At 43.5% G+C, this 13,421-nt stretch overlaps 1 protein-coding gene across 1 annotated transcript in view; it reads left to right on the forward strand.

The window, feature by feature from the left end:
* Positions 1 to 13,421, forward strand: part of LOC148540393 (uncharacterized) — a 147,132-nt gene that overhangs the window by 120,840 nt on the left and 12,871 nt on the right. The window contains exons 15-16 of the mRNA XM_088444600.1: positions 5,568 to 5,692; positions 9,947 to 10,002. Coding sequence (XP_088300726.1) covers positions 5,568 to 5,692; positions 9,947 to 10,002 — 181 coding nt within the window. The remainder of the gene's footprint in view (positions 1 to 5,567; positions 5,693 to 9,946; positions 10,003 to 13,421) is intronic.

The following is a 13,421-nucleotide window of genomic DNA, read 5'->3' on the forward strand; positions in this document are numbered from 1 at the left end:
AGGAAACTTAAAGTTTTGCCTGTAGAGCTAAATATTATTTGATTTTTGCCTGCTACTTTTGACATTTTACTTAGCCGCTGTCTCAAATCTGTGTCTAATTATTATTTTGATGACTTTCATTGTCCTGGGCCCTCTGTACAACTAAAGTATGCTACGTTTCTTCAGTATATACTTATAAGTGTCAGATGGTGTTGAATGTAGTGAATAGCCTGTCCAATATACACTGTGATGGGTAATGGTAGGTTGTGTCTCTACCCCTTCTGTTTGAAGTTTTTTTGTAAAAAAAAAAAACTACATATAAATGTTGCCAATAATAAATTGGAGGTGTGTAATCGCCATTTCAGGCCATTATGAAGCCTCGGCAGACAGACTATTGCCTATGCAGCAATGCACCACCACCACTTATAAACAATACATTATATAAATGTTATCAATACAAACATTTGATAAATTATTCGAATCAATCACTCAAACACAGAAAAATAAAGTATAATAAAGGAGGCAGGCGCAATAAATAACAATTGGAAGTTGCTATCAATAAACCATCTAAATGCTTCTGCACCAGACCCTCATGTAATTCTTATATATTAAGAATCCTATTACTATAGATATATAGCATATACAGAATAATACACAACTGGTCCATAAATTTCACTCAGCTTGTCATATTCTATAATTGTAAAACTGTTTTTATAATTTTTAATTTTGATTATTTAATGACATTTATTTGTAGAGTGCCAGCATATTCTATTTTTGCTCTCAATAGCCTCCCTTATAACTTGTATTGGATATCTTGGATACTGTATCTTCGATCTATAAACTATCCACATGCATTTTTTAATGTACTGTATAGTAAACATATCAAATGTTGTGCATTTTCTCCAGTTATTATATAATATGATGTGTTTTGCAAGGGAACTCAACTTTAAAAATATTAACACTTTTCCAGCTCCCCATATATTGTATAGACTAACTGGGGGCAAAAGTTTTTCTATCACCTTTCTGCATATTTGCCGGTAATACTACTCCAAAAAATAAAATAATTAAGACTTAGACAGACAGTATAAACAGTACAGACAGACAACACAGATGGCACCCACTAAAATCCTCACATAAAAGCTTTAATCAACAGGTGATGTTAGATCATATAGACAGTCTCCATAATGGGTCTTTGTCATGATCATCACAGAGGAACAGTATATGACACAGTAACAACCTACATGTAGATCAGCATGTATATAGATGCATGTTGTACCTGTATTATATTAATGCAGAGTGCCTCAGTGCCCACCATATAATGCAGAGTGCTGCAGTGCCCACTATATAATGCAGAGAGTGCTGCAGTCCCACCATATAAATTAATGCAGAGGGCCACAATGCCCACCATATAATGCAGAGTGCCTCAGGGCCCACCATATAATGCAGAGAGTGCCACAGTACCCACCTTATAATGCAGAGAGTGTTGCAGTGTCCACCATGTAATAGAATGTAGCAGTGCCCGCCATATTATGCAGAGTGTGCCGCAATGCCCACCATATAATGCAGAGTGCCTCAGGGCCCACCATATAATGCAGAGAGTGCCGCAGTGCCCGCCATATAATGCAGAGAGTGCTGCAGTCCCACCATATAATGCAGAGAATGCTGCAATGCCCAACAAATAATGCAGAGTGCCTCAGTGCCCACCATATAATGCAGAGAGTGCTGCAGTGGTGCCTACCATATAATGCAGAGAGTATCTCAGTATCGGCCATATAATAGAGTGCCGCAGTGCCCACCATATAATGCAGAGTGCTGCAGTACCACCATATAATGTAGAGAGTGCTGCAGTCCCACCATATAATGCAGAGAGTGCCACAGTACCCACCTTATAATGCAGAGAGTGTTGCAGTGTCCACCATGTAATAGAATGTAGCAGTGCCCGCCATATTATGCAGAGTGTGCCGCAATGCCCACCATATAATGCAGAGTGCCTCAGGGCCCACCATATAATGCAGAGAGTGCTGCAGTGCCCGCCATATAATGCAGAGAGTGCTGCAGTCCCACCATATAATGCAGAGAATGCTGCAATGCCCAACATATAATGCAGAGTTCCTCAGTGCCCACCATATAATGCAGAAAGTGCCGCAGTGGTGCCTACCATATAATGCAGAGAGTATCTCAGTATCGGCCATATAATAGAGTGCCGCAGTGCCCACCATTTAATGCAGAGTGCTGCAGTACCACCATATAATGTAGAGAGTGCTGCAGTCCCGCCATATAATGCAGAGTGTTGCAGTGCCTGCCATATAATGCAGAGAGTGCCGTAATGCCCGCCATATAATGCAGAGTGCCTCATTGCCCACCATATAATGCAGAGTGCTGCAGTCCCGCCATATAATGCAGAGTGTTGCAGTGCCTGCCATATACTGCAAAGAGTGCCACAATGCCCGCCATATAATGCAGAGTGCCTCATTGCCCGCCATATAATGCAGGGGTGTTTTAAGAGAGGAGGGGGCCCATGTACAGCCTCCGTTTGGGCCCCCTCCTCACTGTCAGCGGCTCAGCACACTTTTAGCACAGTAGATTCTGCCTTCATGCGGAAATATGGAGCCCGCGCCTACTTTCCCAGGGACTTTTCTGCGCACACGCAAATACTGGGAAAATGGCCGCCACCATTTTCCCAGTGAGTGTTTGCCGCTCTGCAGCGCCAATCTGGCCATGATCCAGGGATGTCCCAGCTAGCTCAGCACGGCCTCGCCCCTCCCAGCTTCAGTCAGTGATTAGAGACGGAGGCAGAGGCAGAGGCGGCCGGGAGAGCAGATGTGCCTGCCCTAACTAGTTGGCACTTTGGAGTCTATTTATCAAGCAGTGAAAAGTGTGTAGAAGTGGACCAGTAGCAGCCATAGTGGACCATAGCAGCCAATCAGCTCCTACCTATTATTTTATAGACTGTACTTGATAAATGCTACTTGAAAGCTGATTGGTTGCTATGGGCAACTTCTCCACTGGTTCACTTCTCCACACTTTTCACTGCTTGATAAATAGATCCCATATCTCTCTCCATTTTATCTCTCTCCAAGGTTAATACATCTCCCCCTATGTCACACAGAAATCCCAGTACCCCCCATGCTGGTGATGTAGTTATGTGTAGGGGCATTTTGGTGATCGTCCCAGCTGCCCTGTTGTTAAACCAGCACTGCTAATGATTATAACAAAGGACCAATATGGAGAGTGAAATGTCAAAATGATTTCCGATCATATGAGTGATTTCAAGCTTTTATGTGAAGACTTTTCTGGGTGCCCACTCTGTTATCTTTCTATATTTCTGGATTATGGTTACAGTACCATTGTAGAGCACCCCAACAGCGATTCAGGTTAGTAGATGTGAGTGCAGGTATTTGGACTTCTATATATAACATAATATATTGTACCATTTATGTACACAAGCTGCAGCTGGTACCTTATGACTACACATTTTATTCATTGCATTAATAATAGCTGTAGAGGTTGAATAATGTTCACCAAGAGCAGCAAAACTGCATACACATTGTTTTGGCTATAAAAGAGAGTGCCTATACTCCAACACTAAAGTAACAAATGTAATGATAATAATGTCACCCAACTCACAATTACAATCATTAATCATTTAATATCATACAAGAACATGTAAAAATAAAAGAGAGCTCACCGAATATAAAAAAACAATAATGTAGACTCAATAGCAACAAGAAATTGAAAGAGTATCTACTGACAGCTGAATAACAAATAGTCTTAAGTAGAGATGAGCGGGTTCGGATCTCAGAGATCCGAACCCACCCATATTTCGGGGATCCGGGGCAATCCGAGCGACGCTCGGATCTCCCTGCCTGCCCCGGATCCCTCACCTGAGGCAAAACCTCGCGACCCCGCTGTCGGGTCGCGAGGTTTTGTTTTGAGCGGGCTAAACGCTGACGTCTGTCACGGCTCTCAGCCAATCAGCGTTAAGACCACTGAAAATGACCTAGGAGAGAGAAAAAGATGGCGCCCGCCGCCTGACACCATTGGCACCCCCACTGGCAGCATCCCCCGCTCCCGACACCACAGCTGCCGACACTCCTGCACTGCTGCCCCACGTACTGAGGACACCGTCAGCGACCCCAACACTGCCAACACAGCTAGCAAACCTGCATTAAAGACACCGCTGGCACCCCCACACTGCCGACACAGCCAGCAAACCTGCACTAAAGACACCACTGGCACCCCCACACTGCTGACACAGCCTCAAACCTGCACTAAAGACACCGCTGGCACCCCCGCACTGCCGACATCACCGGTACCCTTCACTGAGGACACTGCCAGCACCTGAGCACTGCCATTCCATGTACTGAGGACACCATCAGCAACCCTACTCTGCCGACACTGCTTCACAGTAATTGCACTATTGGTATATCCAACCCACACTGTAAAACACACTGTATCCATGTTGGAAATTAGAAGCTGAACTGCCACATGTTAGTGCCACCCACTGTGTCACTTAGCTTAGTCAGCCAGCTAGCTGGATGCAACCTTTTGGCCTTAACTAGATGAAGCAAATAATATTGTGAGGTGGTCAAAATTCATTGGAAATTACTGGAAATAAATGTTATTGAGGTTAATTATACTGTAGGAACAAAAGCAGACCCATTTTATGTGATTTTAGCAGTTTTTATGTTTTTTTAAGGAAAAAAATCCAGATCCAAAACATGAAAACAAAACACCAAGGAAAACAATCCAAAACCAGATTCAGATCCAAAACCAGGGGAGATTCAGATCCAAAACCAAAACCAAAACACAAGGGTCGGCGCACATCTCTAGTCTTAAGTTGATGTTCTATTGTAATGGTCGGTACACACGGGTTGATCAGACAACGATCACATATCGTTGTTTGAACGTCCTGCATGTGCTGGATGTTCAATATCGAACATCCAGCAACATGCACCAACCCCCTAACGACTTAATGATCCCGCGATCAATGATTGCGGGTCCCAAGAACAAACAGGCTAACCTGGTCGATATCGACCATGTTGGCTTGCATGCACAGGCGATGGTCGATATCGACCATCCATGCCCACGCAACGACCAATGTTTGGTCGTTAGAGGGGTTGAAAAAAAGAACGATATAAACGATCAAACAATAACGATATCGTTATCGTTTATATCGTTCTTTTAAGTTGGACCGTGTGTATGCACCATAACAGTCCCAGCTCAGTACCTATAAAGAGTAGTGAATCTAAATAGTTCCGGATCTCAAAGAGTCAGACAATGTCTAATGACATAGATGGAAATATTTGCCGACCGTTGGGGCTAATTGCCTAGAAAGATCCAGGTGAGTCATTCAAATAGCCATATGAGTATCCAGCTGGAGAATTACCATTTCCAATAGTCAGTGTACTGTATGCTAGCATATGATGCCTTACTGTAAGGCTATTGGCTCCACTTAGGTGGCTGTAATAGATGCTGTAAGATTATTATTTTACCATTGATTTGGTACTAAAGTAGGCATCTTACATGCAATATACTATATGTTTAGAACTTTAGACTATCTGAAAGTCTTTTTTTGTTTGTTTTAGATGTGAAGACCAATTTTGATGCATTTACATATCACCCAAGATTCATCAACATCGATTACAATACAGATCTAAAAGACAGAAACAGCGAAAGATTCAAGAGCCTGGAGAGCAATGTTACTAAAGGGGTAAATTGCCAGAATAAATAGTTTTGGAACCCAGATCTACAGAATAAAATAAAGTACAAACGTATTATCATCACTAACTGACAGCATAGTCCATAGTAATACAATTATCAATGGTGGCCCCTGGTGCATAAATATGTTTTGCCCACCCTACTCCATCCCCACACGAGAACATAATATCTCCTTGGTTCTCTGGGGCTCTGGCTTCTTACTTATAGCTCACCTACTTTAAACAATTGGTCACATGACTGCCAATATCAACTGGTCCCGTCTCCCCATTCATTCTGCAGGATATTTTAAGCCTACTTAGTGCACTAGATAGGTGTCATATCTTTAGTCTTAGTCATCATTGTTGCTTGGACCATGTTTGGCTGCCTGGCATTCTCTGCACTTTAAATCTACTTGCAAGACCTTAAAGCCTGGTATCCACTCATACCAGGCTCTGGTACTCTTGTGCCTCATGCCTCACTGCCTTCGGTCAAAACTCTGATACTTTGGTGTCTCTGTTTAGCATTTCAGTTTCCCATACTTCTGTGCCCATTTACCATTCCTGTTGTTCACATTTGGCATGCACTCACCAGGCCACAACAGTTTTTAGCTGTGAAGCCCAAGGCACCCTAACAGTTCAGGTTTTAATGATAACCATGCTTGGGCACAGGTGACTTAATTAGCACTTCGGTATTTTAATTTAACCATCTGTGTTCAACCATGGATATCCTTAAAATCTGGACTGTTAGGGTGCCTTGAGGACCGAGTTGGGAACCTCTGCTATATACTCTGCCAGAGAGTATAGCAAACCAATATAAAATATATATATTTTTTATAATGGCATTCCTTCAAATATGATATAGACACATGCTGAAAAGAACATACAGTACTGTATTTAGCCATTGTGCAGTCTATTTCTGTGGATGGAGAAAGCAGTAGTATAGGCCAAGGGTTCTCAATTCCAGTCCTCAAGTACCACCAACAGATCATGTTTTATGGATTGCTGGGTCAGTAATTATCTCACCTGTTTCCACAGACTGAAATCTTCAAAACAGGACATGTTGGGAAAAAAACCCAATCACTTCTATAGACGATACTGTAATTTCATTAGTGATGCTAATATTTCACTCTTCATTAATATGGGAAATATATATTTATAATCATGCATATGTCACAACACATTCTGACCAATATTGCCGCAATAATGATATCAGCAATTACATTGATGGAATGGTTCTCAATATTTTTAAATTTAGTACCCCCTGGCAGAGCATTTTTCATTAATGTTGCCCCAACATTTGCACAACAAACAATTGTAATGAATATAAATGCTATTAGGTAAAATCATACTTGCCAACTTGACTGATTGTCAGGGAGACTCCCCGAAATTGCAGCAATCTCCCTCACTCCCTGAAGTGTCTAGCAATCTCCCTGATTGCACCTAACCCCCATTATGTAGCTGTTATATACTTGGGAAAAAATAAATCACAGATATATACATTCAAATGGTATAATCAGTGCCATTTCCCTGCATTGGTTATTGGTTATAAGACACAATGAGCATGATTCAGAGTTGGTAATAGAATAAGAAAGAGCAAGTAAAGGGGCCTATCCATTAGGCGACCTGAAAAACTGAACGTCTAGCGTTCAGTCCTTCAGGTTGCCGGGTGCGGTGTCCTTACTGAACGGCGTTCACTGAACGTCATATAGTGCAGCAGACCGACCTCCTATTTTGGAACATGTGAACCTGATGCTCGTCGTCAGGTTGACGGGCATGTTCCACAGAGAGTCGAGGTCGGCAAGGACCCAGCGTGCACGCACATCGCTGGTCCTTGCCGGCTATCCGATAGGCGACTTTCTGGAAGTTCTGTCCAAAACCTCCTGGTTTTGGTCAGATCGTTCAAAAAGTCATCTAATGGATAGGCCCCTTAACTGTGTACCTTGGTAAAACCATGCTGCACTGCAGGTGGGGCAGATTGAAAATGTTCAGAGATAGTTAGTTAGATTTGGGAGGGGTGTGTCCAAATTGAGATCTAAAACGCAGTGTAAAAATAAATCTGTCCAGCATTTGTGGGCTACATGCAGGGGCGTAACAAGAGGTATGGGGACCCCAAAATTTCCTCACCCAAAGCCCCGTAATACTTACCTCCTCCTGAGCCCGGCGTGTCATGCCATCTCTCCTCACTGAAGCTGAGAGGAGGCATGCCCGTGTTCCAGGAATGTCATCATAGCCACTCCTCCTCCCAGCTTCTAAGAGAGTTGATGTAATTTTCAGGAGCCAGTCGCGAGCCAATCACAAATTGCGGACAAGCAGCCGCTGCCGATTGGCTACTGGTCCATGAGTTCCTATTGGCTCGCGACTGGCTCCTGAGTCCTGATTAAAAAAGACATCAGTGCTGGCTTTACTTGTCAGGGTGCAGGGGGTCGCTTGCTGGGCCGGCGCCTCCGGGCCCCACAGCAAGCGTACAACTTGCACCCTCTATAGTTACGCAAATGGCTACCGCATTCCAATGACCACACATGCACAATAGCTCTGCGAGGTCCAAAACCAGAAATAAAGTGTAAATTTTACTAAATTGCCTTCACAGATATTTCCAATACATTTCCCCTGATAATTAATTTCTTCTTGCTGTGATATGCGGCAACAAAAGATGTTGAGTGCTATTAAAGAGAAATATGCCCCTTAACCTCCAAAATGCACATACAAGTTAACAATGGCTTACGCACAACCTCTTGATTGTGCAAAACTCTGTATGCTGCATCTTACACTAAAAGGTTTACTACTTCAAAAGTTATTCTTTGTAAGCAAAATTAAGATATGGCAAACTAGTTATAGGCCTACTTAAAAGCAACAAAAATAGGCAAACACCATGGGTAAATTTAATAAGCGTGTTTTGTAAAAGCGCCAGTTGGTGGTTTTGCCACTGGCCTTGAAAGCTTCAGATTTATACCCCTTTTACACCAGAGCAAAAACCTGGGTTTTTGCTGGGTCTACCCAGGTTGCAGCTCAGAGTAAAAGGGTCCCTGAAAAATAGCCCAGGTCAAGTGACCCAGCAATCCAACCCAGGTAGCTACCAGGGTTGGACCCAGGATGGACCCGGTTAATGGTGCAGTGTAAACGGTGCAACCCGGGTTATCTGACCTGGATCATGCCTAAAATGAGCTAATTGGTGGTTGTGGGGCATTCACCTCCCACTTTTTATGATCTCACAGCTTTAGCAGGGCAGACCTGAGTTCAGTGTGAACAGGGCTGACCTGGGAGTAACCCAGATCGAAGGTGCAGTGTAAATGGGTCTGACCTGGGTCTGACCAGAGTTGGAACTATGTCCAAAAACCCAGGTCGGACCTGGATTTTTAGTGGAAAAGAGGTATTACTAAAGTAAAGTCACCATAAAACCACCTGTTAAGAAAACATCACTAAACACATCGCCGTCCCAACTATTTTTACATATAAAGAATAGAAACCATCAAATTTATCAATCAGTCGCTGAGATGCTTGTGACAGATGAGGTGTTATGCCACAAGGATTCTGGGGGATTCGGGATTGATTTGGCTCACCATGACCCAAAGGCGCAAAGTCTAAAGACCTGCCGCAAGTTTGTGTTAGGAAAGAGCGCTCTTCGCTATCTTTGTCCAGTGCTATGACTCCAGGCTGCAAAGGGCATGACCTCCAAACTTGTGCACTACTGTATATGTGTGGCCATAATGCACGTCTTCAGCTCCGTCCTCAATATTGAAAGGATGTGCCCCTGAGAGTCTCCACAGTGGAATGTATAGAACAGCGTTACGGTGACCTGCAAGTTCCACTGCACCACCGCAGCTCTCCTGCAACATGTAAATAAGCTAGTGTGCATACTCCACTGCCACCGCTGTATGTATACACAGTCACACAGGTGTGTGCCCCCATTCGTCCGCACAACACCTCTGCTTCCCTATATGTTCATGGCTGGATCTGTGGTGAGCCCACCTACTTAATAGCTGGGCAGCAAATCAGAAGCAATCTCTTATCAATAAGTGACTACAAGTCACCTGCCAGGTCTAAAGATCAGGATAGCGGATTTAGACCTGGCAGGTTTGATTGACATGCTTTGATGTTCAGTTTGGACATTAGTAAATGTCACAGTTTGCAAAGAGCTCATCAGTGACAAAAACCATGCAGTTTCACACTTTAGTACATTTTTCCTCTTTTAACACATTTACCATATTTTTATTTTACATAATATACATTATACAGACATTTAACCTAATAATGTTCTCTTTTTATTTCAGCTCAGTAATACTGTTAAAGGTTTCAATTTGAAACAGTTAGTAGTGCTTTCATTCACGTAAGTTCCAAATATGATCTATTAACGTTGTGCTCTTTATAATCATAATTGTTTTCCTTTTAACTTTGGTATTTTATAAAGATTAATTGGAAAAAGTGCCTTGTTACTAACCTGCAGGTTTACTTGTTTCATATCATGGCTGAATGGTGCGCTTCATGGCTTATTGCAGAGTACATAACTAAACATTTAACAGTCCAGGGATGAATAGCAATTAGTGGTGAGTTTAATGCCCAGTAGCATTCTATAATTAGTAAGGGAAATGTGCACAACAGATGGCCTATCACCAACCTGCCAGGGGCAGAACTTTCGGAGACAACGGAGGCGCCTGCCGCCAGGCTCCGGCTCTGAAGGGGCACCTCCTCAATTGTCCACAACATATTCAGCCAACTTAGGGCTGTAGCTATGTACCAGGAGTGTACCATCATGGCTGCCCAATACATGGCACCCCTTCCCGGCACCTGAGAAGCCACCATACACTAGTGGAGAGCTCCATGTCAGACTATCAGCTGCTGCCTTCATCTATCTATAGCCTGTCTGCATGCCAATTGCTACATTACAGTGTCACCGGCTGTGACTGGGTGGGGGGGCACCAAATTATAACTTGCCTCCGGGCGTCTGGAATGAACTTACGCCATTGCAACCTGCAATGTAATAAATGCTCTAAAGCTGATAAAACTGATCAGTATTCTTTTAAATATTAATTAAAATAAGCAATACAAAATTAAATATTGCTTAAACCATGAAATACAGTAATAGCAAATGTTCTATGTCTGGATTACCCTGGTGCATTAGGTGGTTGAAATATTAAAGTTATGCTAGGGGCACAGCCCTACCTGGTGTGGTTTGCAGTTGGGCAATACAAGACAAAACACCCTGCTTTGGAGAGATGGAGACTTCCTGGGCAGGGTCATATCCAGGGGGGAGGTGTGACGCTGGGCAGCAGCTCTCCCTCTCTCTGCCTGCATAATGTGCCACTGCGCTCCTATGCAGCAGCCAGCAGTAGTGGGCAGGTGAGAAGTGGTATAGGGGGTAAGGAGATTACACTGATCTGCCACTGCTGGCTGCCTAGTGTTAAAGACCGTACAGTATATGCAACGTTTCTGGTGTCAGATGGAAGGAAAATTATGAACCCTGTATCAAATGTTACCTCCAGAACTGGTCCTGATCTTTTAGGTACCCTATGTAAAGTATTAGCTGTGTACCCTCTGCCCCCTTAGAGCCTGTCCTATCATGGGGGCAAGGGCCTAGCACCTACTATGTTAGCGCCCATGGGCCTAACACCCAAGTATAGCCTAAGGGCGTAGTTCCTAAAACTCTGGTGGTCTAGGGAGGTAATAAGAGAACAAGGTGCCCGCTGGGACCTTACCTGCTTTGTCAACTTTGGCAGTCATAGAGGGGCAGAGGAGTAGCGAGGAACCATGGCGCCCGGAGAAATTGCATGTCATAGCGTCCCCCACCCCCTGTACTGAACTGTGCCAGTGGGATGTGGCCAGCCTGTGGGGGAATACTCAAGTGAAGAGAGAAATAGCAAACAGTGGCAGTATCATGCATGCATGGAGGTACCATTGGGGGTATGGAGGTACAAAATGCTTCAGTGATGTACTATCTGACATTAAGAGGTAGCTGCTTTGGCACCACTTTATTTATGTATAGCACCTAGGATCTGACTTTTATCTCCTTTGAATCATTGTTATTAGTAAATAGAGGAGATTGTATTATATATTCTGATCATTTAACTTAAATTGACAGAATACATGTGCAAAAGTGAAATTCCACAGGGTGCACAGCTCATTACTGCAATTACTACCCCAAGCAGCTTGCACTGGAGTGGGAACACCTATGGGAAGCTCCCTTCTCAGCTATGCTCCTACTTAGCAAATATACATTGCACCTACAATATATTAATGTGAGTACTACTAACCATGTCATGTTCTGTCTGCCACCATTATTATTATTTCAGGTCTCCTAATATTTATTAAAATACATTTCAAATTACATTTTGTGGTCAAGCCTGGGAACACCTCATAGCAAAGCAGTTACTTTATTTAATCTAATACCTTATAATTGAAGTTTAGGACTTTACCTCAGATGTGTCACTATTAAGTCCATTGAAGCACAATGAATGAATGAGGAGAGAAGGAGGGAGGGGATCAAAGAGGACAGGGGAGAGGAAAGTGCTGATCAGAGCGGGAAGGTGACAGAAGCCAATAAGAAAGGAGAGGGGAGGGGCAATGCCAATCGGAGTGGGGCAGTGACAGAAGCCAATAAGAAAAGGAAAGGAGAAGAGTAATGACAGAATCCAATAAGAAAGGAGAGGAGAGGGGCAATGCTAATCAGAGTGGGGCAGTGACAGAAGCCAATAAGAAAAGGAGAGGAGAGAGGTAGTGACAGAAGCGAATAAGAAAGGAGAGGAGAGGGGCAAAGAGCCGATCAGAGAGGGGTGGTGACAGAAGCCAATAAGAAAGGAGAGTGGAAAGGCAGTGACAGAAGCCAATAAGCAAGGAGAGGGGAGGGGCAAAGAGCCGATCACAGGGTAGAGAGGGGAGGGAATTAAAGAGGTAAGAAGTGAATGTAATCAATCTGAAAGGAAAAGGGAAGTGACAGAAGATGATCACAGAGGAGGAAGGTCCGGAGGGGAGGCAATCTGGCAGCTTGAGGGAGCATGAAATGTAGAAATGGATCTCAGATCCATAACATAGTTAGGATATAGAGCAAACAAACCAGATAAAACTAACAGGCGGCCAACATACTGTGCAGCACCCCTTGAATCCCAGAACCTGTATGGGACCCTCTGTCCATTTTGGCTCCCAAAGCTCATGCTACACCGGAACCACCCTCGCTACACCCCTGCAGAGGGGAGCTCTTCTATGTTCCCTCTCTGCCATCGTATTGACTTTGTGATACTGATGATGCAGCTTGCCGAGATTGGCTGCTGTGAGCAGCTCCAAATTGCAAATGCTGCTGTTGCCCCCTCTGGAGCTAGGCTACCCTAGGCAAGCACCTAGGTCACCTATGCCCAGAGTCGGCCCTAGTTACCTCTAACATGTCAATGGTGAATGGGTTAATGTAGGCCTTATATAAAGTTTATAAACATGCAAAGACACTTCTCCCATTGCCAAAATAATCATTAGACCTCAAAACACTTACCAACACTAGGTCTATGCATTGTTCATTTAAGCTTGGCCTTTAGTCCTGATAAGATGTTATTACATTGCATTGTGGTGGAATATGATGGCAAAATGTAAATCAAAAAACATATACATATCTTTATTGAAACCCTTAGCACTCTCTTAATACAAAGATTTGACCTTTTTGAACTTCGTATTGTCCCCATCTATTCTTCACAATGTACAGGTATAAGATTTTTTTAAGAACGTTGAAGATCAGGCCAGGGCTGTAATTGACTTTACATAGCACAG

Source organism: Taudactylus pleione, unplaced genomic scaffold (assembly GCF_031769625.1).
Source record: "Taudactylus pleione unplaced genomic scaffold, aTauple2 ptg000019l, whole genome shotgun sequence".
In the NCBI taxonomy this organism is placed as follows: Eukaryota; Metazoa; Chordata; class Amphibia; order Anura; family Myobatrachidae; genus Taudactylus; species Taudactylus pleione.